A 24,142-nucleotide genomic window follows, 5' to 3' on the forward strand; every position below is an offset into this window, starting at 1 on the left:
GCGGGGGCACATGCACAGACGAGCGCCTGGGATGGCGGTCAGAACAGGCGCTTGCAACAATTTACAGAGCTCTGTGGTCCTATATTGGGATGTATGTCTAACTCAAACATTTATGTCTTACACATGGAAGGAAACTGGAGCACCCGAAGAAAACCCACGCATACGAGGGAGGTAACACTCAATCCCCGTACAAATGGAATTCAGCTGTAAATTAACCCACTTGCTGTACTGCCACGGCACCCTGGCCATAAGTCAGGAGATGGCGACCTTGAAGCCAATGGGTAAGGGAGGGAGTTTCACGGATGAGCATGATTCACAAATCCCCGCTGCCCACACAGCGCTGCACTCCAGGCCATGTGCAGAAGCGCGGCCCCCAGCACCTAATTTGGTCAGAAAAGTAATTTGGTCAATGACTGGCTATAATACAGGATTTTAAGGAATAGATGCGTCAAAAAAATACGGCATGCAAAAAATGCCTACTTTTCCTCCACTCTCCTGGAATCACATGGAAATGCCAGGATTGGAAAACAATCAAATGTATCGAAAAGGCATCCAAAACAGAAAATCTGCCCACTGAGCTTAACCGAAATGGGGAATATTTTTCAGATCCCAAAAAAATAGTTGACAATTTTAACCTTCATTTTTCTGAAGCTGGTAATCTTTTTGATAATGTATTGGGAGTCACCCCTGCTCATGCAAATTCCTACACCCCTGTCCAAACATTAAACGAATTTAGTTTCCAGCCAATCCACGAAAGTAATGTTCTGAAACAACTGTCCTACTTCAAAGGATCCTCCTCTACCGGAGCAGATAGTGTTTCCGTCTTTGCTCTACAAACTGTTGGTCACCTAATATACAAACCTATAGCCCATATTTTCAACCTGTACATCAAAGAAGCATCAGTTCCTCTAGAATGGAAACATTCCTACGTCCGTCCACTTCACAAAGGGGGCCCTAAAGATGATCCAAATAACTACCGACCTATCTCAATTTTGTCCCCGTTGATGAAAATTTTTGAAAAATTATTGACCTACCAAATTAGTTTCCTGTCCACCAACAATCTACATCTAAAACAATCTGGGTTCCAAAAAAAATACAGCACCACATCTGCTGCATTAGACTCTGAATCACATTTACAGTAGCCTTGATAATAAGCAGTACTGTACCTGTCTTTTTCTAGACCTGTCGAAAGCTTTTGATACAGTAAACCACAACACCCTGCTTAGTAAAGTCGGTTTTTCCGAAAACGCAGTAAAATGGTTACAAAATTACCTTTTTTCTCGAACCCAAACTGTATTCACAGATGGTTGGAGGTCAAACAGTGTTAAGATAACAAAAGGGGTTCCACAGGGTTCCATCCTCGGCCCCCTTTTGTTCTCTCTTTATGTCAATGACTTGGGCACTGACCTGGATCATTCCAGGGTAAATCTTTTTGCAGATGACACGATATTGATTACTGCTGGCCGCTCTCCGGATGACGTGATTGCTAAGTATAGGGTGATTTCAACAAACTACAACATCAGCTAGTTGCTCTTAAACTAGTTCTGAATACCTCCAAAACCAAGGTGCTATGCTTCTCACCAGGACTAAAGCAGGAAGTTGTTTTTCCCCAATTACATTCCTTAACTAATTATCAAATAGAGCAAGTCAAGATCTGTAAGTATCTTGGGGTCATCCTGGATTCAATACTGAATTTTGAAGATCACATTAATTATATTGGTAAAAAGACAAAAATAAATATTGGTTTTCTGTATCGGCAAGCACTGCTTCCCCCCAATGTTCTGTTTGGAGTTGATAAAAGCTACCATACTGCCTGTACTTGACTACTGTGACATAGTGTATAAATCAGCCCCAAGTACTGTACTGAAGAAGCTTGATTCCATCTATCACTCGGGCTTAAGATTTACATTGAACTGCCCATATAGGACTCACCACTGTGACCTCTACATTGGGTCAAACTTAACATCTCTGGAGGAAGGGCCTTTGCTATTGATGCCCCCAGGGTCTGGAATGCTATTGCCAATAAACTGCAACTTGAATCGCTACCAATGAGATCTTCTCTCAAAACTGCTCTAGAGGAGTTGTACACCCCTGGCTGCCACTGCTATTCATTGGCGTAAAATAAATAAAATGTTTCGCTCCGGATGACGCTGCAAAGTATTATCTCTATGTTGATTTAGCGTGCTGATCTTAAAGGTGCATTGAAAAATGTGATACTCCGACTGATGCTTCTGTTGTTGTGGAGTAACTCATGCAGCCAGATATGGCTCTAGGATTTATTGTTACATGTTATGTATGTAGTTTATTGTAAAATTTCGGTCAGTCCCTGTGATCACTGTTACGTTGCAATTATGGCTTTATTTTTTGGTGATTTCGAAAAGTTGTTTTTGGTTTGGACATGTTTGTTTTGTTGAAGTACGGAGTTAGACTGATGGCCTTAATCTAAGTTTTTTTATGGTTGTTGTTGTTGTTGTTTGACTTGCATCCCACTGGGATTTTTTTGCACACAGCGTTGGTGTACGGTGCTTTTTTCAGGAATATTTTGCTGTTTTTTTCATGGATTTTCTGTTTGCACAGTCACATAGTTACTAAGATGTTTTTCTTGTTTGTGTTTTTGTGTTTTTGTTTGTTGTGGTTGCACCCGATTCAAGAGCCGAATGGCTCACAGGGCTATACCAAAATAAATTAACTGAAATAAAATAAAAATAAACCTAGCTGCACAACACGCGCACAGCCTTCGTGTCGATCCACTGCTGGATGGTTTAAGCAAGCCTGACTGGTGGCAATCACTGAATCCTGAAACTGGTCCAGAGTTTTGCTTGTTTTTAATCAATGCCGCTGACATTACGCTTTCCCAGGAGGAGGACGTGTGTGGGCTGTTGGGATGTGTAAGCCACACTCTTGTTTTGCACGTGGAGATGGATCTGCGAATGCGTCACGTCGTTTACAAATTGATTCGGACTTGAACGAACATCATCGACCCATGACCTCTGTACGGCAGTCTTCAACCTGGAGACCCCGCGTCTTCACTGGCAGCCCAGAGTCAGCTGCTGCATGAACACACACTTGGGGTACCCAGGAAAGCCTCACCGAGTCCTGCCAGGTTTTTGCAGTCAGAGGCGATGATTTGGTATGCGTTACTGAGTTAAGTAATTTGCGGTGTAATTTTTTTCCATTTGGCAAATTTGTAACCTGGCGACGGAATTCATTACTCCTCATTCGGAATGCATCTTTCTTGCAAACGGTGAATACGCACCACATTATTAACCAGGGCGGCTTGCCTGGGATTAGAGCCACAAACCTCTGCAACAATGCGCTCCCGCTGGACCGCATCGCCGACATAATTACTCCATGTTTTACTCAGCTGGTTTCAATCTCCTAGCATCCTCCCAACCCCTCTCTCCCTGCTGCCTTCATCAGCCAGGATCCCCTCATACCCCCAAAGGGACCAAGGGTTCCTATTATCCCCTCCACCCCCGTGCCTCCTGGCTCTGGAGCTAGGCGCCAGGAGAACCGCTCCATGCGCCGGGTGTAATTGGACTCGCAATGGCCACCACCACGCGGAGACGGCGGAAGTTGGCACAGAGCAAATGCGGGAGGGAAACTGGCGAGACGGGCGGAGCGGGGAGAAACGGGGCGGTGGGAGACATGGGAAATATGGGAGATGCAGCGTCTCCCATCTCCCAAAATCTCCCGTCGCCCCACGTCTCTGCTCTCCCGCGTCATCCATCTTCCAGTGTCTCCCCACGACTTCCATCACCCCGGGTCTCCCATTTCCCCGGGTCCCCCATTTCGCCGTGTCTCCCCGCGTCTCCCATCTTCCCGCGTCTCCCGTTTCCCCTGGGCCCCCATCTCGCCGCGTCTCCCATCTCCCTGCGTCAAACCCGGACAGACGACAGCCCTAATTCGAACCCAAGACGCTGGCTTCAGAGGCAGCCGCTGGTGCCGTCTGCATTCGGGATGGAAGCGAGGATAGTTCCTTGTTTTCCTGGCTCCCGGCAAGGGCCGTGTGGTTGATGGGATGTGTGTAAAAATGAAGATGTGAAGGAGGCGAATTGTGTGCATATCTATGCCATGACATCCCCCGCCACGGTGTTTCTTGTGGTTCATGTCAAAGGGAAGCAATTCGCCCTGTGCGCATTTCTTAACTGCGGCTGATGCGTAGGGCGAGCGATCCACGGTGTGTCAACCGTCACCACACTGCAGGTCACAACAATACACTTACTCACTCAACCACCACACAGAAGGTCACAACAATACACTTACTCAATCAACCACCACACAGAAGGTCACCGCACCTCTCTTTGTTTCTTTCCTCGCACTGCTCCACTTTGGAATCCCCTCTCCCATCCCCCCAAGCTCTCACAACAATAACCTTGCTCAAATCAAGAACCGCGCTGCTCTCACTTATCTATCACATCTTTGGCCGCTTTACGTGATGGGCCGTTTGGCCGGTGCTCAACTGCGATTAAAAACCAGTAATAATAATTCAAACTCCAACGTGCGTGCGTTCCTCCTCCCCTCCCCGAGCCTCATCCCTCTCCCGGTTACAAACACTTTCCAAACAACCATTCCAGTCCAGGAAGGAAATAAGATATACAGTACCGTACGTCGAATCGCGATTGGGATGTGCCGTGTCTAGACTTGAGGTTCTTACTGCCGGTATTGGGGACAAGCCATACATTTGAGTCCAAAATTAAATGGATGTCCTGCTCAACTAAACGATCAGACACTTCGCCTCCTTCCCATAGCTGTCCCTCCATACAAAACGCAAGTGGAGTTTTTTTTTAACACGCCACATCAGCCACATGGTGGGATATTCCACATTCCTATGGCGAGGTCGATTTAATTGTATCGATGTTGTACAGAGGGATGATGGGCGCGCCGAGTACACCCTCAACGAGGAGTGCATTGAGATGAGAGATGGAAGGGACCCACTGAGACCCATGGAGCAGCACTGCTTCGTTCTCTTGCAAGGGCGACATCCAGTCGCGTTTAGTACAAAAATATGAAAACACTTACAGTTGATATCCAATGGATATACTCATCCCCGGCATAGAAATGTGTAATTTCCACCACTGACTCGCTAACTCAGACCTGTGAACAGGAGCAGAGCACCCTGGAGGAAATTGAACTCGCCACCTTCCGTTTTGCGCGAGGCGCTTGCTCCACTTCTCGGCCCCTTCCTGGCCTCTCACCGCCACCACCGCCAGACGTCGCTCATCCCCCGACCTCCTCCACCTGTTGGGGTTGCAGCTGCTGTCGAATCCATGATCATTGTCACCTCCTGGAGCCCACCGGCTCCACCTCCCAGTGCGGAGAAGAGGTTTCTGGAGGCCCAAGCCCCCCCCCCGCCCCAAGATCTCGGACCCGGAGAAAAATGTCCCCATCAGTCCCCCCCTCCCTCTCCTCCAACCACCACCCGCCCCCCACCCATTCACCTGTTCCAAGTTGACACAATGTTGGTAAATAACGCCGCCGTTGTTGTTTTTGCACTGATTTATATTTGCTTCGTTGCTGTACTTGTTTCGATGCGATTGCTTTTGTAGTTGTGGTGAGCCGGGTTACTTTTGCAAATGAGAATCCTATCACGGCCTTTCGAGTTCTCACCGGGTGAACAAAATAAACTTGAAACACAAAACCAGTCCTCATCCCCTGGGCCTGTATCCAGGTGGTGAGACACGAGGCCCAGCTCCAGCTCCTTACGACTACGCTACCGCCCCCCCCACTCACACACACACAACCGCCCCCCCCCCCCCCACTCACACACACACTACCGCCCCCCCCACTCACACACACACTACCGCCCCCCCCACTCACACACACACAACCGCCCCCCCCCCACTCACACGCACACTACCGCCCCCCACTCACACGCACACTACCGCCCCCCCCCCCCCACTCACAAGCACACTACCGCCCCCCCACTCACACTACCGCCCCCCCACCCCCACTCACACACACACTACCGCCCCCCCACTCACACACACACACTACCGCCCCCCCCCCACTCACACGCACACTACCGCCCCCCCCACTCACACGCACACTACCGCCCCCCACTCACACGCACACTACCGCCCCCCCACTCAAACGCACACTACCGCCCCCCACTCACACGCACACTACCGCCCCCCCCACTCACAAGCACACTACCGCCCCCCCCCACTCACACTACCGCCCCCCCACTCACACTACCGCCCCCCCCACTCACACGCACACTACCGCCCCCCCCCACTCACACACACACAACCGCCCCCCACTCACACTACCGCCCCCCCACTCACACTACCGCCCCCCCCCCCCACTCACACGCACACACTACCGCTCTCACTTACACTACCGCCCCCCACTCACACGCACACACACACTACCGCCCCCCACTTACACACACACACTACCGCCCCCCACTCACACACACACTACCGCCCCCCACTCACACGCAAACACACACACTACCCCCCCCCCCCTGACACGCACACACTACCGCCCCCCACTCACACGCACACACACACACTACCGCTCCCCACTCACACGCAGACACACACACTACCGCTCCCCACTCACACGCACACACACTACCTCTCCCCACTCACACGCACACACACACACTACCGCTCCCCACTCACACACACACTACCGCTCCCCACTCACACACACACTACCGCTCCCCACTCACACGCACACACTACCTCTCCCCACTCACACGCACACACACACACACTACCGCTCCCAACTCACACGCACACACACACACACTACCGCTCCCCACTCACACGCAGACACACACACTACCGCTCCCCACTCACACGCACACACACACACTACCTCTCCCCACTCACACGCACACACACACACACTACCTCTCCCCACTCACACACACACACACTACCTCTCCCCACTCACACGCACACACGTGGCTCCCATTGTGGGGAGGCCACGGGATGGGTCCCGCGCTTCTTCACAGATGAAGCTGCCGTGCGACAGCGACAGTTGCGGGAGTGGGGGCCACAGTGATGGGGGGCGTGACCCGGTGACCTCTCGATGATGAGCTGTGGCACTGTGGTGAAGGCTGCTGGAGGTGTGGTGTGGGTAGTGTGATTGTGCAGTGTGTGCGAGTGGCGTGTGGGGTGTGTGCAGTATAATGGAGAGCGGTGGCGCATCGGTTAGCACACTTTGTGCTCCGAACCCGGCGATCCGGTTTCCATTCCTGGACACGGTCAATACCAGTGACGATTATCTGAACTTGTTCTGCGACTCCCCTATATCGAATCAACATTAAATTAGTACCTAGTGCAATGTGTAAATATCAGCACTGGGAAGACAAAGGCGGCCGGGCGTGGTGCTGCCACTCACCCCCTCTTATGCCTTGCCGGCCTTCATCGGTGCTAGTTAACAGCACTTGCCCAATTGCCTCTTGACGTCTATACGGGGGACCTATCTCTTTGTGTCCGTGTGTGCGTGTTGTTTGTGAATGTTTACATTTGGACAGAGGGTACTCACGCACTCGCTCGGCCCTCTCTACAGTTGGGAGCAGCCTCTGAACCCGGAGTTGGCTGAGATCCAGAGAGTGGGATGGGGAGGAGGATGGAGGATGGGGAGGAGGTGGGAGGGAGCTATGAGGATTTGGAGGAGGATTGAGGTGAAGGAGGAGGGAGTGAGGAGGATGGAGGGGGTGTGTGGAGGAGGAGCGCACGGGCCCGTGACGCACCCTCGGTATGCGCGTCACAGCTCCGCCCCGTGGCGCCGTCCTTGCCCCGCGTTCCCCATCCCCGTCCCTGCCCTCTCCGAGCCTCCGAGGCGTGCGGTGAGGCTGGGCACGGAGGAGGCTCGAAGTGAGCGAGGCGTCGCCACTGCGCCTGGAAAATGCGGTGGGTGATGTCTTGAGTGATTTCCCCCTGAGTCGAGGCCGCAATTAAAAGGGCGACGCGGGCGACTGTCTGTCCCTTCCTTCTTAGCCACCTCCATTCACCTCCCTGCGTGCGAAGTCGCGAACGGAGCGCGACCCAGGAGGAAGAGTCGCGAACGACTCTAGGCGGCAGCAAGAGCAGCAGGGTCAGCAGCTGCAAGGAGTGTAGTCTGCAGCAGTAGCAGCAACAGGTGTCGCCAGCACCATCAGCAGCAGTATAATCAGCAGCAGTGCTAGCAGCAGCAGAAAGCAACATAAATAATCAACAAGTAGCAGCATAATGATTCGCAGAATCAGCAGGGTTCATCCCCATTAACAGCAACATCCGTTGCAGAATAATCATCAGCAGCATAACGAGCAGCAAATATCAGTCATCAAAGCAACATCATCACCACTCGGAGCAGCAACACCACCCTCGGCACCAGTATCATCAGCATCATCAGGAGCGGAGAGCAGGGTCCCGGGATGGAGGTGGGCCACATCGGCACGCTGCCCGTGGTCCCCGCGGGGCCCGTGTTCCCCGGCAGTTTCAAGGAGCCACGGCGCCTCTACTGCCGCAGCGCGGGCCACCACCTCCAGATCCTGGGGGACGGCACCGTGAGTGGCACCCAGGACGAGAACGAGCCCCACGGTACTACGCGGCGCGGACGTGCCACTCACACACGGGCAGCGTGTGCGAGTGGAGCAGAGTGTTTGTGACTCACGCAGTGTCTCTCATGGGAAGTGTGACTGTGAGAGTGGGTTAGTTACAGAGTTTGTGGTTGTCACTCACGGGCATGGTGTCCGCTAATTACAGTGTTTGTGTCAGTGTGTCACTGAGAGAGTGTCACTGACACATTGTGTACCGGTCTTTGTGTTGCACTGGAGCTAAGCACTTTTAAATATAAATTGAAAACTCATTTCGTTAAAACTATTTTGGGTGTTAAATTTCGTGTCCTTCCCCCGCACCTCCGATTTTCACGGTTGGCTACGTACGGTGCAAAAGAGTTCAACATATGAACGTGTTAGCGTGCCAGAGAGTTATATAGTTTTAGTGATATAGTGTCAGTAAATGTGTCAGTGTCAATCACGAGTGTCAGTGTGTAAGTCAGAGGGCGTCAGTCCGAATGTGTGCCAGTGACAGTGCCCACCAAAGAGCCTCCTCGAGTGACAACAGCACATTTGATGAGTACACGTGTGACATGAGTGAGTACACGTGTGACATGAGTGAGTACACGTGTGACATGAGTACAGTGATATATCTGCCTACGCCTCTGCTGCTGATGATACTGCTGCTGATGATGATGCTGCTGTTGCAGCTGCTGATGATGCTGCTGCTGATGATGATTATGCTGCTGCTGTAAGCGGTGCAGGAGGTGACGCGTGGCCCGGGTCCAATGTCACGGCGATGATTCGTGAGATGGGTGGATGATGATAATAGTGGATGATGATAATAGTGTATAGTGATAGTCGTTGATGATGGTAGTGAATGGTGGTGATAGTAGTGGACGATGATAGTTGACGATGTTGTTGACAGTGGATAATGACGGTGGTGGTGTGTAGGTTGTAGTTGGTGATTGTTATGGTGTTTGTGGTGGTGGTAGTACCTGGCGCGGTGTGTAAAATTGCCACTCGGGAGACAAAGGCGGCCGGGCGTAGTGCTGACGACCGGCCCCCTGAGGTGCCATTTCGGCTTTTATTGGTGCTGCCCCAACAGTCTGTTAACGGCTACACGGGGGTCTTTGTCTTTATGGCGGTAGTAGTATTTGTGATGGTGGTTGTCGTGGTGGTTCAGAATCAGAATCTTTATTTATCCGGGAGAAATCCGATGAGCTATGAAGCTCTTTTTCACAGCTGTGCAGTAGGGGTGGGTCATAAAGTTACAACAACAGTGCCAATACGTAGTGGTGGTGGTAGTGGTGGTGGTAGTGGTCGCGTAGTTGTACCACACGCCGTGGTCATGAATCACCGTGGGCTGGAATGCTGCTTTGGGAATTCCCGAAATTCGCATCTCGCCCCCTGGTGCGCCGTGCCAGCCCTGTTCGGTGATCGCTGGCAGCACTTGCCCCCACGGTCTGTGAGACCGCACGGTGGACCTTTGTCTGTGTCTGTGCAGCCGTTCTGCAGCTGCAGGCGGTGCGCCGCGGGGTGGTGACGATCCGTGGGCTCTGCGCCGAGAGGTTCCTCGCCATGAGCACGGAGGGACACCTGTACGGGGCGGTGAGGCACTCCACTCAGCTCACCACTTCCTCGGCTCACCACTCAGCTCACCATTCCCTCGGCTCACCATTCATCTCACCACCCACTCGGCTCACCTACCACTCAGTTCACTGCTTTCTGAGATCACCACTCACTTCACCAGCCTCTCAGCTCACCACTCACTTCACCACTCACCACACCACCCTAATTCCTGTCTCGTCCTGCTATTCCTGGCAGCGTGGGAAGAGAGAGAGGGGGTCTATGGGTGGAGGGGGGGCAGAATGGAATGGAGGGGCGTCTGTGGGGGGGATGGTGGAGGGTGTCTGCCTCACTCGGGCACTGTGCACGAGGGATCCACGCCTCTTCACGCTCCCCCCCCCTCCTCTCTCCTCTTCAGGAGGCCATAAATGACGAGTGCTACTTCATCGAGACGCTGGAGGAGAACTTCTACAGCACGTACTGCTCTGAGAAGTACGCCGATTGGCGCTGGTACGTGGGCATCAAGCGCAGCGGCCGCGCCAAGCCGGGCCCGAAGACGGCCCGCGGGCAGAAGGCCGTGCACTTCCTGCCTAGGCCCGTGCAGTGAAGGGCCCTGCCCCCCCCGCCCTTTTTGTCACCCGGCCCGGTGTGAGTGAGAGACCAGGCAGCCGGCAGGCCATCGCCGCTCACGCACCACCCCCGCCCCTGCGTCCCCAGCCCCTGCGCGTCCCCAGCTGCCGACCGCAGAACTGAGCACGTGGATGTCGCCAAATTTGGGTCTGACAGAGGGCCCCTTAGCAGCGCCCCCCACCACAAGGGTATTGCGGCCCCTGTGTGGGGGGCGGGGGTTGTGGGGGTCTCCTGAACCCCTGAACCGCACGGCTGCCGCCCTCCCGCCGGTGCCTGCGATGCGGTTCTAACGCCGGCACCACGCGGCCTGTGCGCCATGATTCGGTTGCGCGCGGCCAATCAGCTCGACTCGCAACCGGTCTCAATTGCGCGACCGGTTGCCGCTCGCGCTGGAGGCGGACTCGACCGCCGAGCGACAGCAACCCGCTCGGTGAGTCGCGACACCGCGGTCACCGGCGACACGAGGGGCGCCACGAACCCCCGACGCGTTGAGCCCTCGCGCGACAAACAGCGAGGGCATTGACAGAGCGTGCACCCCAAGACTGCGATCGGCGTCCCTGATTAACTCCGGCCCACTCACCGGCGGCCAGTCGCTACTACTACTACTACCATGGTTACTGTTCCCGTGTACTTCACTCATTTAGATTCCTCCACCCGTGTTGAGGACTCGGTCTACCAGACACACAGACTGTGTCATCTCAGCCATCTCACTGTGTTCAACCACCACACTGCAGGTCACAACAAGGCACTCCACGCTCTCTGATGGACACGTGGTGCGTGCCGGTACACTGCACTGTCAATCGTCGCATTCTTTATGGTGACCGCGCAGTGGTCCATCGGCCTCGGACTCACCCACTCTCCCACTCACCTACTCACCCACCCACTCACCTATTCACCCAACCTCTCAAGCACCTCCTCAGCAGTCCATCGGCCTGGAACTCACTGCCGTTGCGCCATGTTTGAGACATTTCACCAGTTCAGTTAGAAGATGCAACACAGAACTGTGTCATAGAGCTTGAAATGTGTACATAGTGTGCACTCGTGGTAATCTAGATTATAAGAGTTGCGCGTTTATAAATGTACTTATTCACCCACCCACTCACCCATCCTCCCACCCCTCTTACCACCTTGCGGGGCACCTCACTTCTCTTTTGGCTTCTTCTCTCCACACTGCTGCAGTGGAATTCCCTCTCTCACCATTATCATCGTAGTCATCTCGTTTCCGTCAGCTCCATCAATAATCTTGCTGAATTCAGGAAGCGTGTTAAACTCTTGTATATTACATCATTAATAGTGCTGCTTGCTGCTGTCCGCTTGAGCAGCGGATTGACCATGTCTGTTTTTATATTTTATCTAACCTAAAAAACCTGTATTTTAGATGACCATGTCTGATGGCGACGTTCCCACAGAGGACGCATTGCGTGCCTGCGAGCGGGTGACGCGATGGCGATGTCGTTCGCTGTGGGGAACATGCTTCGCGGGTAGAAGTAACTTATTATTATTGTTTGTTGTAACGGAGGCATTACCGTGATGTGTACATTCGCGCGTTATGATTTAGGGTTAATACATAGTCGCCAAGCGCTGAACGAGTCTCTGTCTGTGCGAGGAGTGGTGGTCCAGTGGTCAGAGCATTACACTCCGAACCTGGGCAACATCAGTGTAGAATAAATTAAATCGGTACTGGGCCTACCTTAGGTCTACTCAGCCTTAAATGAGTACCTGTTGTGGTGTCTAAACATCAACACTGGTGAGAGAAAGGTGGCCAGGCATGGTGTTGGCCACTGACCCCCTCGTGTGCCGTGTCGGCCTTGATAGGTTCTCACAGCACTTGCCCCAAAAGTCTGCCAAGGCTATCGGGAGATCTTTTTTCTTGTCTGTGGTGGTGGGCGTCCACCTAGGACCCCATTCAAACCCACAACAGCCTGGTCTCGGCTGACTGATAACAGTTTGCATTGAGGATTTCATCATCGCTTGCAGCTGGGGTTGGCATCACCCCTCCCTCCTCCTGATAGCGATGGGAAATGGGTGACGTTCAGGACTGTGGTTCATGCAGCTGCGTTGGCTGCTTTGGGTCTGCAGTCCAGACCTCTATAGAAACACTGGCTAAAGGAGGAGGTGTTCCAGCGAGATGAGAGAAAGCAACAGGTCCACTCATACCGCCTACTACAACATCCCACATCGGAGAATGAGGAGGCTTATCACAGCCTTCGCTTGGAGGTTTGGAGAGCTGTGCGGCACTGCAAGGATGAGTGGCAGTCGCGGGTTGCGTCTGCTGCAGCCGAGGTGTAAGGAATTTCAACAAGACCTACATTTCTGCTTTATTGTCCAAGTCAAGGCTTATTTGTGCTTTCGGGGTCTCTGACCCTCTGCTCACAATCATTAAGGACCTTCAGGATGGTGGGGTACGACAGGGATGTCCTCAGGCCCCTACACTGTTTAACATATCTTACCCCGTAGTTCGTGAAGTTTTCCATGGATGTTCCGGTGCAATTTGCATCTGGTGCAGATACAATGGGAGGCTCATTGATATCCAGGTGCGGTCAAGGGATGGCTCCCTATTTGTCAACGATGTTATGAATGCTTGATCTGGTAAATATTAATATTATCATTAGTAGAGAAGTTACTTATGACACCCAATCCAGTCGAGTGACATTTTCATCAGCTGCATAATGCTGTGTGGAAGCTACCTCACCTGTCGTTACACACGAAGCTTCGGGTTGTCTCGGCCACAGTTATGTGGACACCTTTGAAAGAATATCTGCGCCGATTTAAAACATCCTTGAAAGATCTGATTAGTCCCATCGGTGAGATACTCCGGCAGACAAGGTTGCGCTGGCTGAGTCATGTAGCCCGCATGCCAAGCCACTGCCTGGCCGGATAGATCGGGCTAAGCGGGAAGAGCACGGGCTAGAGAAGAGATGGACTGACGCGGTACAAGACGATTTGGAGCTGAGTGGACTTGCCAATGACCGGTACTTGCGGTTTCAAGATCGTCCTCTATGGAAGAGGCTCGTGAAGGACGCTGCTACTGGGCAGTTGGAGGGAGCAGAGGGAAGAGGAGTGACGCTCACAACAACGAGCGGAGCGCCGGGCAGCTAAAACGCAGCAAGGTTGCACAGTGAGGAGCACAGGTGGTGCATCTGCCAGTCATCTCAGTCAGTCGACCCGTGGCACCTGGGTCTGCCCCGTGACCTCCTGCCAGCGGGCCTTCCACCCTTCACGTGGCTTCAAGGTACATCTGGCCTGGCACGAGCGCCGTGGTGACATTACCGGCACTTAGTGGCGAATAGCCGGAGTGTTTGTGTGTGTTTAAAGCGACGAGAGTCCGAGCAGAATGTGCATGACTAAAGTGAGTGCGCGAGAAGAGAGAGGAGAGGGTACGAGTCGAGGACGTGAACTCTCCGAGGCACTCCCTCTCTGCGGATGAACTCTCGAGCCGCTTGACATGGAGCCACGAAGGAGCGCGACGCGCCGCGACATTCCTCACCCTCCACACCCCCTCCCCCACCCCACCCGCTCCCCCAGGTAAAGCGACACCTGTGTGTGAGTGTGGGCGAGCCAGGTGGCGTGGGGGGGGGGGATTCTCAGGGTCAGAACAAAACACGTGGCCTGGGGGGGGGGGGGGGGGGTGTTCGGATGTCGCTTTCTCCTGCGCGGAGTCGCTTCGAGTTCCCGGGACGGATATGTGTGTGCACGTGTGTGTGTGCACGTGTGTGTGAGCGTGTGTATGAACGTGTGTGTGTATGGACGTGTGTGCACGTGCGTGTGTGTACGCGCGCATGTGCGTATTTATGTTTACCTTTATACGTGCATGTTTATGTTTCGTATGTACACTTCACGTGCACCTATCCTGGCACAAGCGCCATGGTGACATCACCGTTACCCAGTGGCGAACGACGGTTGTTGTGTGTGCGCGTGTGCGTCTGGAGTAGAAGGAGCTGAATCCATTTTTATATTTGGCTCTAAGGAGTAAAACGCTGCACCCGTAATGGGGGAGGGGCTGGCGGTGGGGATTGGGAGGGGTAAGAGGAGCCTCCCCACGCTGTGGGTCCCGGCTCCTGGCGACTCTTCACGGCTCACGGGGCCACGGAGCGGGGCTCCCTGGACCTGTTCCAGGCGTCCAGATGGAAGACGGAGCGTGTGGTGGGGGTGGGGGCGGGGAGGAGTGGGGGGAGGGGCTGTGGGACTCTTCGTGCATTCACGGCTCACAGCGCTCAGCCTTTTATCCGCAGTAAAACACAAACACATGGAGAACAAAGCCTTCGTTGTCAGAAGGAGGAGGGGAGATGAGGAGGGGGGGGGGGGCTGGACAAGCCGTTCTCATGGAGACGATTGGAGTGAGGGACCTGTGGGTGGAGGGGTGAGTGGGAGTGATGGGGAGCAGGGGCGAGGGGGATTCAGATCCCTGCTGCCTCCCGTTGGACCCCCGTGCTGCTGGGACCCCCCGTGCTGCCGGGTCCGTGGTCTATCCGGTCCGACGACGGCGCGAGGAGCCGTGAGTAGCCCCGACTCTAGGACGGACCAGATAGGGCACAGATTGCTCAGGTCGCTGTGCAATACTCACCATGGATCTTGTCTGATTAGTTTTAGAAACACATTTTTCTTCTGGAAAGTTAATTTAATATTTATTTGTGTTCGTGCATTGTTTAATATCTCATCGCTAGCGCAGTTGTTTTACCCTAACTTCTATTTGTTTAACTGTTGTGCTCTATTTGAATATATTTGCTTTTTGTCGATGTGGTGACAAGACTGACTCTTGTGAAGGAGACTCCTTCGCCTGCTCTCTCGAGATCTCACCCTCGGTAACAACAACAGCAGCTTGACGTGAGACGTCTCCAGAACCCACACCATTGGAACTGAACCCGAAGCGAACCCCTCCCCGCGGGCCTTCTGTGCAAACACCTATGCGCCGTGGTGCCCGGTAGAGGTCGAGACATCAATGTGGGTGTCTGTGATCGCCCGCCACCGCCTTCCTTCGCTGCCCCTGGGCGAGGAAGTGGCTGCGCGAGAGAGACAAACACGGCCTTGTCACGCGGAACAGGGAGCTCGCAGCGAGGCGCCGTCGATGACTCAAGCGAGCCCCGCGACGCGCAGGGCCCGCCTGGGCGAGCTGTCTGGGGGCCCGCGAATTGGTGGCCTCGCCACGCGCCCCTCCTGAGTGGCAGAGATCGCGCGCCCTGCCACTTCGCGCGCTCGACCTGTGGCCCCTCACACCTGGCCCTTTCCTTCTGCCAGAACATCAGCTCGTGACCGGTAACAACAAGAACGATGCCAACTTGTACCGCACCGCACCGGAGTCGCTCGCTCCCGCAAAGAGAGAAAACCGATGCGTGCAATGGGGACACACGATATCCCGTACAGATGGAACAGGTGTAGTCCCAACTTTGCTATACCGCCTTCTCGACGGCCACGTCTGCACGATCCACCAACCCTGGCTGCTTCGACGGTGCTGGATTACAGGCTGCCACGTGCGCCACCAAATTAATCGATGATGGTGCGTTGGCAGCGGTACATAAGTACAAATAAAACATACACAACGTCGGTCAATGTTTCTTCACCGTAGCTCATAGAGATGCAATGAAGAAGGACCACATCGATCTGTTATAATAGCACTTGCCCCAAGACTCTGTTAAAGGGTATACGGGAGATCTTTGTGTGGGTCTATATACAGGTGACCCCGACTCACGCCTCCTCGACTTGCGACCCCCGCTTTTACGACCTTTCTTATAGTAAGGCCCCCACAGAAACGACCAAAATTTGTATCTACGAGACTACGACTGCTACTGACGCCGAGTCGATGGACGAGTGTGCGCATGCAATGCGCACTCGTCGCTAGATGGCACTGCTGCGTATGCATACGTACAGTATAGCCCGACAGTGTGCAGCTGTGCCTGGAGCAAACCCATCTCGATCTCAACGCTCTTCACTTCTTTGTAAAGTGTCTTCACATTTTGAAGAAAATTCGCCTTTCGCTACGTCTGAGAAGAGGAAATGTGATGTACATGCAGAAACATACGTAAGAATTTTCAAATCTAAGTCTGTTTTTACTTAATACATTTTGTTAAAGGTTAACTTACAATAAATGTTTATTAGGGTTATTTTAATTTATTTTCGTGGTCAATTTTGTTATTTTTTATGGTACGTAATGGGTTTCCAGGAACGGAACCCCAATGTATAACATTGCGCCTATGGGCAATAAGGATTCTACTTACGACGGCTAAACTTACAACCGTGGTCTAAGAACCAATGAGGTCTAGGTGCGGGGGTCGCCTGTCTGTCATTGTGTGTCGCTAGATGATGAATGCGTCAACCCACTCCCTGCGAAAAACGCTTGCAAGCGACATGTGTCTATCTCAAGTATTTTCCACGTTAAATATATAAAAATATAAAACAAACTTACCACAACAATATATGTGGGCGACACGGGGGGTCTTTGCCTTTTTATGGTAAATGTTTATTGCAGTGAACTTTGTCTGTATGTCTGTGAGTCAGTGAGTCACGGAGCTGTCTGGAGTGCTCATCAACGTACAGCGTCGAGCCACGACTTCTCTGACCGGAGCTCACCGAGGACCTTTGATGTCGATGATGAGCTGTGCACCACCGATGACGATCTTTGCAAATCACAATTGAAAATATTACCCGTGATAATTTTTTGAAGTTTCAGAAATTGAATAACATCTTCCCCATTCCTCTAGTATTTGAGTTGTGAATCATCTTCATCGGCCATTGTCTATCAACTGCTGGATGAGGGCCTCCCCAAGCCATCCTCATCCCTCGCGGTCCCGTGCTGTTACCATCCACCCCATCGCTGCATCACGACGTGAATAGCCACCTCGCATACCCACACTTTACCCCACCACATGCGGTGCAGTGGGGGCCTCATCTGGCATTTTGACAACACAAAGACGATCAATGAGTCATCATGGCCACAGCCATTGACGCCACCTCCACCACGAGCACCACGCCTCGCCAGCGCCTTCTACCCTCCACCAGACGCCCCAGCTGCTGCTGCTGATCGGTGTGGTTCGCGTCGCGATCCGAGTGGAGGACACGGTCCGGCCATTGTCATCATGAGTCCCACAGGCGGCCTCGCCGTTGCTGCTGAGATAAGATGCACTCCTGAGAAGGTCGTGTGGCCGATTGGAAGTGTAAAACAATATACCGTTATGTCTGTATATGGAGGGAGAGCTATGTGGAGGAGGCGTACTGCCTGCACATGAGTGTTGTTAATGAGGGATGAGCCTCATGGAGCAGCGCGAGGGAGCGGAGCCGGGGACGGAGCGCAGTTGCTCCGCTCGGCCGCCAAGTGGCAGCCCCGGACCACGCTTCGGCCTCGCTCACGAAAGTCAAAGTCGTTTCTTGGGGAATGGCTGAGAGCTGAGATGGATGCTATCTAGCTGTCCCTCCACCCACAAAAGAAATGTAATCACGTTCTATACATCTCATCAGCCACACGGCCTTCTTTATGGGAGTGCATAATTTCAGCAGCATGTGTTCAACACGAGCAAAGCTCGGTAACGGTTTCGACTTTCAGTGTCTCATCAGCAAAGTCAGGCTCGCAGTATTTTCTGTGTTTACAGTCGCGAGCGCCGCCTGCTGCCTCCACGGGGCGCGAGTGGTGGGGGCGGGGGGTAGATCCCGGGGGCCGCCTGGCCACGATCCAGAAATGAACTCAAGCCGACGCTGCCGCTCTTAAACGAGAACTACACTCGCGCACCACACTCCACGCCAGCCAAACACTCCGCGTAAACACGAGCGGTTTCCCTGGGACGCGGGGCAGGAAATGATCTCACAACAACAGCAGCAGCAACACCACGGGGCTCGCGGTGGCGGCGGCGCGCTCCGAGCACCGAGATCCGCGTCAAATATTCGGCCCCTGGAGGGTGGGGGGGTGGTGAGGGGGTCCCTGTTTGATCTCCGGAAACGTCGGGGCTACTCGCAGCACCCCCGATGGAGTTCTCTGGGCGGTGGGTGGTGACCTGGCCCCAGCGCTAGCGGGTCCGCCGCCTTGTTGCAGATGTTCGCGATTCGAATCCGGCAGGCCGCCCTGGTTAATACTGCCGTGTGGTATTAACCGTAAAAATACTACGGCGCCGTTTGCTGTGCTCGCTCACATCGTGTGCCAGCGTCATGGTACAAACTTGAGAAGTTACACCGCGAACAATTTGGATTACGTAGCAGCACCCTAGGAACGGCGCGAATACCACTTGCACTAAATCACCGTTCTCTATCACGCCGCGGAGAGTGGAGATGTGGGATTCATGAGATTAATATTTCACCTGGAAAACCGCTTGAGATGGAACCCACACATACACGCACATACATAGCAAACACGTATGATGCGTGTACGCACGACAATTACTGAGTCAGGGGGTTTGTTCGTCAGGCAGGGAGTCAGTGAGGCGAGTCGTCAGTTCGTATGGCAGGGAGTCAATAAGTGATGCAGGGAGTCAGCGAGGCAGAGTCGCCGCCCTTGGTCGCGCCGCGAGCTGATGTCCTCTGCGCTCCGTGTGTGGCCTCTGCCGCTCGCATCTCCTCTCAACCCCCACCCTCTCCCCACCAACCCCAGCCTCGCCTCTACTCCCCCTCACCCCCAGGCCTGTGTCCTCCACCCCGCTCCCCGGTGTCAGCTACAGCTCTGCGGGTTCGGGCGAGGCACATGCTGACCCCGCGCCACGGTCTCTGCAGCGGTGGAAATTCCACCTTCATATGGCGGGGCGAGTTAGTCCATGGGATAACCACTGTTTACCCCCCCCCACCCCCCCCCCGACAAAGTGGTATGCGGTTTATCGGCCCGTGTTTACAATCGGAACGTTGCGAGTCCTGGTTGGGGGTTGGTTCAACAGTGGTTGTACTATGAAGAGAATCGCCCGTCGTCATAAGAATGTGGAATTTCCACCACTGAGTAGCAATGCATTCACTCCCTTCCACGTGGACATAGTAAACGTTGCGAAATAACTTAGCCGACAAGTGACCTCCATCACTTTGCTGTCCCTCCGCGTAACGAGATATGTCTACTCATTCCATCAGCCACACAGCCTTCTGAAAATGCATAACTGCAGCAGCATTGGTTCAGTACAAGCAAAACTCTGGACCGGTTTTGACACTCAGTATCTCATCAGCAGTGAGGTTGGCTTGAATCAATGCTGGTGAACTGCCAGATGCTTATAGGCAAGGGCCCCTCTCTCAGAAACGGGCACTGGATCAACTCAACACTCCAAGATACACAACACAAAAACATCACCATAACGCATCGTCGTGCAGAATCTAAATAACAAACTAACTTGGCGTATAGTTGCGCCTCCTGATCAGCTCCCTGACATCCGACAGAGTGCCCTGGGGGCGGTGGGGGGTGGGGAAAGTGGAGCAACAGGTGTGTGTGTGTGGAGTTATGGACGTGCACGTTTATGGGTGTATGGCCCTGATGCAATCCGATACCCATTCCCTCCCCTTCCCCCCACTCCTATGCCCCTATCCACCCTTTCCTTTCGAGCTCCACCCCGCACTACCGGGAGCCCGATGCCTTCTCTCTGTCACGGGAGAGTTTTGTTTGTGTACACGGTGTGTGTGAGTGTGTACGTGTGTGGTTATGGGAGCGGTGGTGTAGCGGTTAGCACGCTGCGCTACGAACCCGGCATCCCTAGTTCGATCCCGGCTCATGGCCAACATCAGTGAAGATTATCTAAACCGGTCCTGGGAGTTCCCCTAGGTTGACTCAGCCTCAAATGAGTACCTGGAGCGGTGTATAAAAACATCGCCATTGAGGAGACAAAGGCGGTCGGGCGTGGTGATGGCCACCAACACCCTCGTGTGCTCGCTAAGAGCACTTGCCCCAACAGTCTGTTAAGGCTACACGGGGGAGACTTTGTATTTTTTTACGTGTACACACTTGTGTAAGCGCGTGCACACACTTGTGTAAGCGCATGCACGCACGCACGCATCTGTACACGTGTGTGTGTGTGTGTGCACGCACGTTGAGTGAGATGAACACAAGAGCCGGGTTTAGTCTGTTGCGATATTCCGAGTCAAGGTTCCAGTTGTTGTACATCACGGTTTCTGAGCTCAGGCCCAAGGGCCTAACACACCAAACGGTCAGCAACAACCAGTGCTATTGTAATAGATAAGAGTGGAGCAAGAAATCGTAAGACGATGATGGAAGGGAAGTTTAGAGTGGAGCAGTGTGAGGGAAGACGTAGAGAGAAGTGAGGTGGCATGCAGTGTGGGGGTTCGTTGAGTGAGAGGGTGAATGAATGGGCGAGTGGGTGAGTGGGCGAGTGGGTTAGTGAGTGAGTGTTTTGGTGAGTGGGTGAGTGAGTTAGTGAGCGGTTGAGTGTGCTGTCGTAACCTGCGGTGTGGTGGCTGGCCAAGTTGTGGATGAGACGAAAAGTTTTGGCTGTGATTGCTATGATGGGGTTTGTGAGGTCAGGGTTATAGTTAATGATCGAATGGTTGTCATTGCGCATGGGTGAGACTTTAAGCGAGAGTTCGTAGGCTATGGATTGGAGCTTGGGCTAGCATGGCTGGAGCATGGGTTAGGGTTAGGATGAGGGCGAGTGGGATTACCGCTGCGAGTCTTGGTTAGGTTTCCGGCTGTGACCGACGGGATTAGGGTTTAGACTTTGGGCTCCAGCGAGTGAGATTAGGAGTTTTATGGGTGAGAGAGCGATTGCTGAAGGGGATTGGGTAGAGTTTTCGTGAGGCCACGGTGCCGAGTCTTGTCAAGTGAGGGGGGAGGCGTTAGACCCGGGTTCTGGCTCACGGAGGTCATGTCCACGTGTTCAGGTCGGGGCCCCGCGTGGCCACCTCTGAACGGCCCCTGCATGTGGAGGAATGTGGGAGTCACGTGACGGCCTCCTCTCGTAGCGAGGGTGCGCGTGTGTCGGGGGGGGGGGGCGGTGGCGCAGCGGTTAATGCACCGCGCTACGAACCCGGCGAACCGAGTTTGATTCCCGTTTACGATCAACAACAGTGGGGAATATTGTAACCGATCCTGGGCCTCCCCCGAGCGCGGCTGAGCCTTAAATAAGTGTCCGGCGCGATGTGCAGACGTCGCCACTCGGTCGACAAAAGTGGCCGGACGTGGCGCTGGGCCACCCACCCAACGTGTGCTGTGCCGGCCTTCACAGGTGCACGCTGACAGCACTTGCTCCAACAGTCTGTTAAAGCTATGAGGGGGGTCTTTGTCTGTGTAGTGTGGAATGTAAACAAGGGGTGTGAGGGGCGATGCCGACTAACGCAGACGGGGGGGGGGGGGGGGGCTCAAGTATGTGCGCGCGTGGTCCCACGGCAGGCAGAGTCGCGGCTCACGTCAGTGGCGAGGCCGCGAAGGAGTCGACAGCTGCCCGGCGCAGCTGTCTCTGGCACGCCTCGTGCTATGGGTGTTGTGCTGTGTGGGTGCATAGCGGCCGTATCTAACAGAGAAGGTCCTGTAACTGTGTAACACATCTGGCAGTTCACCAGCGTCAGTTCGAGCATGACTGCCGATGAGTTGTACTCGCGCTGCTTGTGTGCCACTGCGAACTGCATTGTTCCCCGGTTTGCTCTCTTAATGCGAAGCTGCTGATTCGGGTCCCACTCGCTCCATTGTGACCCTAATCACTGCCAGTAACGCGAGAGAAGAGATAAGCGGCTGGGACTGCATTCACCAACATGCCCCGATAATCATTAATGGGACAATCACGCGAACAATACGACTCCATCCCACATGCGTCTCGTGAAACAAGGGCATCTTTACACGACCCATAAAGCAGGCGACGTCTGGCGGGATGGGGAGGGGGGGAAGTTACGTAAGAAGGAGGAGGCTTTGTGTCCGCTTATCTGCTTTGTAAGTTTCCTCCCGTGGCGGTGTTGCAGCGCCACAAATGGGTTGTGAATGTCACGGGGTACGTGTTTCAAACAAATCTGGTGAGTGTGGAAGGCAGCCCATATTGCTCGTTCCAACAAACTCTGCTCAGTGGAGGACCCTCGAGCGAGCAGTTGTAGGATTCCACCTTTGCTGTTTAGCCCCGGGCTTTACCCGCAGGGTAATTAAGTAATTAATTCACTAGACTAATTACGAGTCGTGATTTTTTCGCGATTAATTATTGTCAAGAGCCCCTCGCTCCCATCCACGGGAGAGCTGAACATCTGTGAAAAAGAGCTTTATAGCTCATCGGATTCCTCCAGGAGAAATATATATTCTGATTCTGATCTCAGGGCCCATCTCTCTGTCTCGCGCGTGGAATGCGGGTTTCCCGTGGAAGAGCAACGAGGAATAACAATCGAGGCATGAGCCCGGATTCAGGGCGGCGCCTTTGAATTCAGGACAAAGGAGAGTGTGGAGGGGGGGCGTTGGGTGGTGGTGGGGAGTTTGGAAATGGGTTGGGGGGGTGCGGGAGCCGGGAGGGGTTAAGTGGGTTTGTTGTCGAGGATTTAAGATTCGTGCCCTGCCGGCCCTGGTGTTGCCTCTCTAGATGGGTGCCCCTTAGACTGGACCACCGCGATACTCACTCTATCTCAGAACCAATAGGCGACGTTTCGGGGAACGGCCCTTGGTGTGCTTTGAAGAGGGCGTTGACGAACGCGCGGAGTGTTCTCGCGGAAGATGGCGCCGCGCTCTGCGAGGGACGCGTGGCGCGAGGCCGCGTGGACCTCACGAAGCGGCCACGGCCTCCCCCTTCCCTGCGTCATCGGTAGCGGCGGAGGTGTGGGGAGAAGGGGGGGGGGTCTCCCTCCCCCACTCTCCTGATCCCTCCCACCGGACCAAGGGGGTCTATTAAACGCCGGGGGGTTGAGGGGGAAGCGTAAGTTCAAGCGAGCCTTACTCCGCTGACGAGACACTGAATGTCGAAACCGGCCCGTGGTTTCAAGTGAGGCTTTCCTGAATAAACACGAGTGATGATTATAATTATTATTTTTACGTAAAAACTTTCATCTGCAAGCGATGATTAAGCCCAGCATGCGATTGCGCAGGTGAGTCACGTGAGCACCGAGGGATGTCAGATGTTTAAAGACAAGGACCGGTTTCGACATTTGGTGTCTCGTCAGCAGTCAGACTCGCTTGAACTAATGCGGGTGAGCTGCCAGATGTTTAGAGGCAAGTGCCCGCTGTTAGACATAAGTCTGAGTTCGACACAAACCTGCATGATTCACAGAACAGAACGATCACTCGCGTCGTTGCGGAGAATCTAAGTAACGCACGAACTAAGCAGACAGTTGATTAAAGGCTACACGAGGGAGGGGATCTTTGTCTCTCTGTTTCTTTACCCGGGGGAGAGAGGGAGGGGGCGCCGTGTGCGGCGCCCCGGGTCCCGCATCGATCACCGCTCCCGCTGCGCGCCGTGACACCGGCTTCCTTTTTACCAAACACTCTGGGGTGCTGCGCGCAGGCCCAAAAGGCCCCATAACGTTAAGCGGCCAACAACGAACAGCACTCTCGTATTTGTAATAAGTACGAGTGTAAGGCGT

General features: G+C 53.9%; 1 protein-coding gene and 1 long non-coding RNA gene across 2 annotated transcripts; both read left to right on the forward strand.

Moving 5' to 3' along the window:
• Positions 1–7,758: 7,758 nt before the first annotated feature.
• On the forward strand, positions 7,759–12,282 carry LOC116943044 (fibroblast growth factor 1-like). Its single transcript, XM_032955661.2, has 3 exons — positions 7,759–8,540; positions 10,005–10,108; positions 10,485–12,282. The coding sequence occupies exons 1-3, from the start codon at positions 8,375–8,377 to the stop codon at positions 10,671–10,673; spliced, it is 459 nt and encodes a 152-aa protein (XP_032811552.1). The 5' UTR covers positions 7,759–8,374; the 3' UTR covers positions 10,674–12,282.
• A 2,031-nt stretch (positions 12,283–14,313) lies between these two features.
• LOC142924723 (uncharacterized) lies at positions 14,314–17,390 on the forward strand. Its single transcript, XR_012941792.1, has 2 exons — positions 14,314–16,190; positions 17,189–17,390. It is a non-coding gene; the product is annotated as an uncharacterized LOC142924723 (long non-coding RNA).
• Positions 17,391–24,142: the final 6,752 nt, after the last annotated feature.

The sequence above is a fragment of the Petromyzon marinus genome, chromosome 16, assembly GCF_048934315.1.
Source record: "Petromyzon marinus isolate PM22_M1 ecotype Great Lakes invasive population chromosome 16, UKy_Petmar_22M1.pri1.0, whole genome shotgun sequence".
NCBI classification, from domain to species: Eukaryota; Metazoa; Chordata; class Hyperoartia; order Petromyzontiformes; family Petromyzontidae; genus Petromyzon; species Petromyzon marinus.

Coding starts and splice junctions, on each gene's coding strand:
- LOC116943044 (XM_032955661.2), top strand. CDS start 8,375: ATGGAGGTGGGCCACATCGGCACGCTGCCCGTGGTCCCCGCGGGGCCC. Junction 8,541..10,004: donor GGACGAGAACGAGCCCCACG/GTACTACGCGGC, acceptor GTGTCTGTGCAG/CCGTTCTGCAGCTGCAGGCG. Junction 10,109..10,484: donor AGGGACACCTGTACGGGGCG/GTGAGGCACTCC, acceptor TCTCCTCTTCAG/GAGGCCATAAATGACGAGTG.